Genomic DNA, 3,037 nt, shown 5'->3' with positions numbered 1-3,037 from the left:
GAATGGAAAATCAAAATTGGACAGCTGACCCGGTAAAAATTGCTAACAGATTTATTGACTACTTTTGCAGGTTCACAAGGGAAGAAGAAGTCACTCCTATTCCGTTATCTTTGAAAGTAGCCGAAAGTCCCTTGGAGGATGAAGCCAGCAACAACCTTAGTCGGCCGCCAACAGAGGAAGAAATACTCGACATATTCAGAATGATAAAGGCTTATAAAGTGCCAGGACCTGACGGATTCTCTGCCTTGTTTTATAAGAAGTATTGGAAGGTGGTCGGTAAAGATGTCACCAAACAAATTCAACTTATATTCGAAACGGGTTTATTACCAGATTAGTTAAATCATACCAATATAGCTCTCATTCCGAAGGTTCGAAGTCCAGAAAATCCAATCGATTATAGACCAATAGCATTATGCAATGTCTTATATAGGGTTGTTACAAAAATATTAACAAAGAGACTCAGCACTTTATTACCTGGATTAATCTCACCAATTCAGAATGCTTTTGTTCCTGGGAGACAAATTATCGATAATATCATTGTAGCACAAGAGATGTTCCACTTCTTGAACAACACCTCAGCAAACAATGGAGCTTTTGCACTTAATTTGGACATGGCAAAAGTCTATGATAGGGTCAGTTGGAAGTTTTTGGGAGAAGTATTAATCAGATATGGAATCAAAGGTAAGACTCATGAACTCATTATGAACTGTGTTACTGCCACTACCTATTCAATTCTACTAAACGGAAGGCCGAAAGGGAATTTTAGAGGAGGAAGAGGACTTAGGCAGGGTTGCCCACTCAGTTCGTATCTATTTATACTTTGTTCGAAAACACTCACAAGATTGGTTGAACAAGCTGAATTGACCGGGTTATATCGTGGCTTACGAGTGAATAGATATGCTCCTATTGTAAGTCATCTCATGTTCGCCGATGACTTGTTCTTCTTCGGACAATCGACTGAGACAAACATCCAACATCTAAAGCAAATCCTTGATCAATATGCATGTTTCTCTGGGCAGCAAATCAACTTTCACAAATCCTCGATTCAATTTAGCCGCAATTGCAGAATGGAGATGAGGAAAAATATTATGCAAACAATGGGAGTGAAGGAGATGAAATATGATGACAAATACCTCGGTAATTATTTAATGAAGCCAAAGTACAAATGTTCTTCATATGATTTCTTGATCCAAAAATTGTCCTCAAAATTATCCGGGTGGAAGATGAATTCCTTATCTCATTTAGGCAGAACAGTCCTTATTAAAAATGAACTAGCTGCTATTCCGGTATACTTTTTGTCTACTAATCTAGCCCCAAAAAAGGTATTAGACGACATCGAAAGATACCAAAGAAACTTTTGGTGGGGACACGAGGCGGACAAGCGTAAGATGCATTATCTAGGATGGGAGGCATTGCAAAAAGATATGAAACATGGAGGTCTGGGCATCAGAAATATGCAACTAGTAAATCAGTCGTTAATAGGCAAGTTGGTGTGGAGGTTCCAAACAGAAAAAATGCTCTTTGGGTACGTTTACTTGTGGCGAGGTACTTAAAACATGAAGACTTTTGGAAGCACAAAAGTAAAGGATCATCAACGGAGACATGGAAGAGTATGTTGGCATTACGAAGATTTATCGAGGACGGAAGATGTTATATAGTAGGAAACGACAAAAACACTCGCATTTGGGAGGACCCATGGATCCCCTCCATTAGAGGGTTTCGGCCAGGCAGAAAAGAAAATACAGGAGAGGTGGACAATAGTTACAGAGTAAGTGAACTCATCGATGGTCACCGAAAGCAATGGAAATCTGACTTGGTAAGCAAGATTTTTGATGACATCTCAGCCAGGGAAATAATGAAGATACACTTAGGCAATTTGGAAGAAGAAGATAAGATCATTTGGATACATACAGAGAAAGAAAATTTTACATCAAAATCTTTTTACCGGTCCTTAATAAACGAAACACCATCTTGTTCCAATTCAACCAATCATTCGCTGTATGAAGTCTCATGGGAAAAGTTTTGGAAGAAACTCGATGTTGCTCCAAGAGTCCAAATGTTTATTTGGAGATTAATGATGAATGCCCTCCCAACGAAAGTGAAATCGCTAAAATATAACCAGCTGGAATCTAAACTATGTCAACTATGTTACGAGAAGGATGAAGACACTGATCACCTATTCATAGAGTGCAAATTTGCGAAAGAAGTTTGGTTTCGTTCACCACTCGGTTTTCGAGTTGAGGCAGGGAAAACAATTGTTGAAATACTCCAACATTGGATCAATCATAAAATAGGAGACGAAGGTGTTCAATTTAGTTTCTACCTATTGTGGTACATTTGGAAAACAAGGAACAAGAAAGTGTTTGAAAACAAAGTTCCACAGAGCATCAAGGTGATTAAAGACGCCATTAACATGTGGTCAGATTTTCAAAAGAGAGGAAAAACAGAAATTGGTCCCAGTATAGAGAACGAAATCATTGATGAGTCGAGCAAGACTTGGAAACCACCACAATCTGATAAATTAAAGATCAACGTCGATGGGGCACACAAAGAGGTTAAAGGGGCTTCAGCTGCTGTTATTAGAGATGAAAATGGTGAGTTTATAGCAGCAGCAAAAGCAATGTGGTTTGATACTAATTATCCTATAGAAACAGAAGATCAAGCAGTTCTAGTGGGGATAAAGCTAGCGATTCAGCTGAACATAAAGGAAATAGAGTTCGAAAGTGATGCGATCAATGTGATCCAAGCTTGTACGACAGAGAGGGCCTTGATCCCTTGGAAAATAAAGAACCTGATTACTGAGATAAAAAGAGAAGCTACAAAAATTGAAGCACTCACATTCCGACATATTCCGAGAACCGCAAATAAAGTCGCTCATGCTCTAGTTAAGAATGCTTTAGAGTTTAACATTTGTAAACAATGGAGGGAGACAGAAGTCCCATCTTGCATTGTTAGTCCATTAAGATTCGATAGAACTAATATTGTAATCGACAATCCTATTGATTAATAAAAGGCGACAACCGCTCTTCATAAAAAA

The 3,037-nt window shown here is 38.5% G+C and overlaps 1 protein-coding gene across 1 annotated transcript; it reads left to right on the top strand.

The window, feature by feature from the left end:
- The first annotated feature begins 248 nt into the window (after positions 1 to 248).
- Positions 249 to 3,037, top strand: LOC147538910 (uncharacterized). The gene has a single exon (XM_086643989.1). The coding sequence runs from the start codon at positions 1,403 to 1,405 to the stop codon at positions 3,005 to 3,007; it is 1,605 nt and encodes a 534-aa protein (XP_086500115.1). The 5' UTR covers positions 249 to 1,402; the 3' UTR covers positions 3,008 to 3,037.

This window comes from Eschscholzia californica, unplaced genomic scaffold (assembly GCF_041429995.1).
Source record: "Eschscholzia californica isolate CP2 unplaced genomic scaffold, dmEscCali1.0.p SCAF_5, whole genome shotgun sequence".
Taxonomy (NCBI): domain Eukaryota; kingdom Viridiplantae; phylum Streptophyta; class Magnoliopsida; order Ranunculales; family Papaveraceae; genus Eschscholzia; species Eschscholzia californica.
The sequence above is the reverse complement of the archived record's forward strand: the minus strand, read 5'-3'. Positions and strand labels throughout refer to the sequence as shown.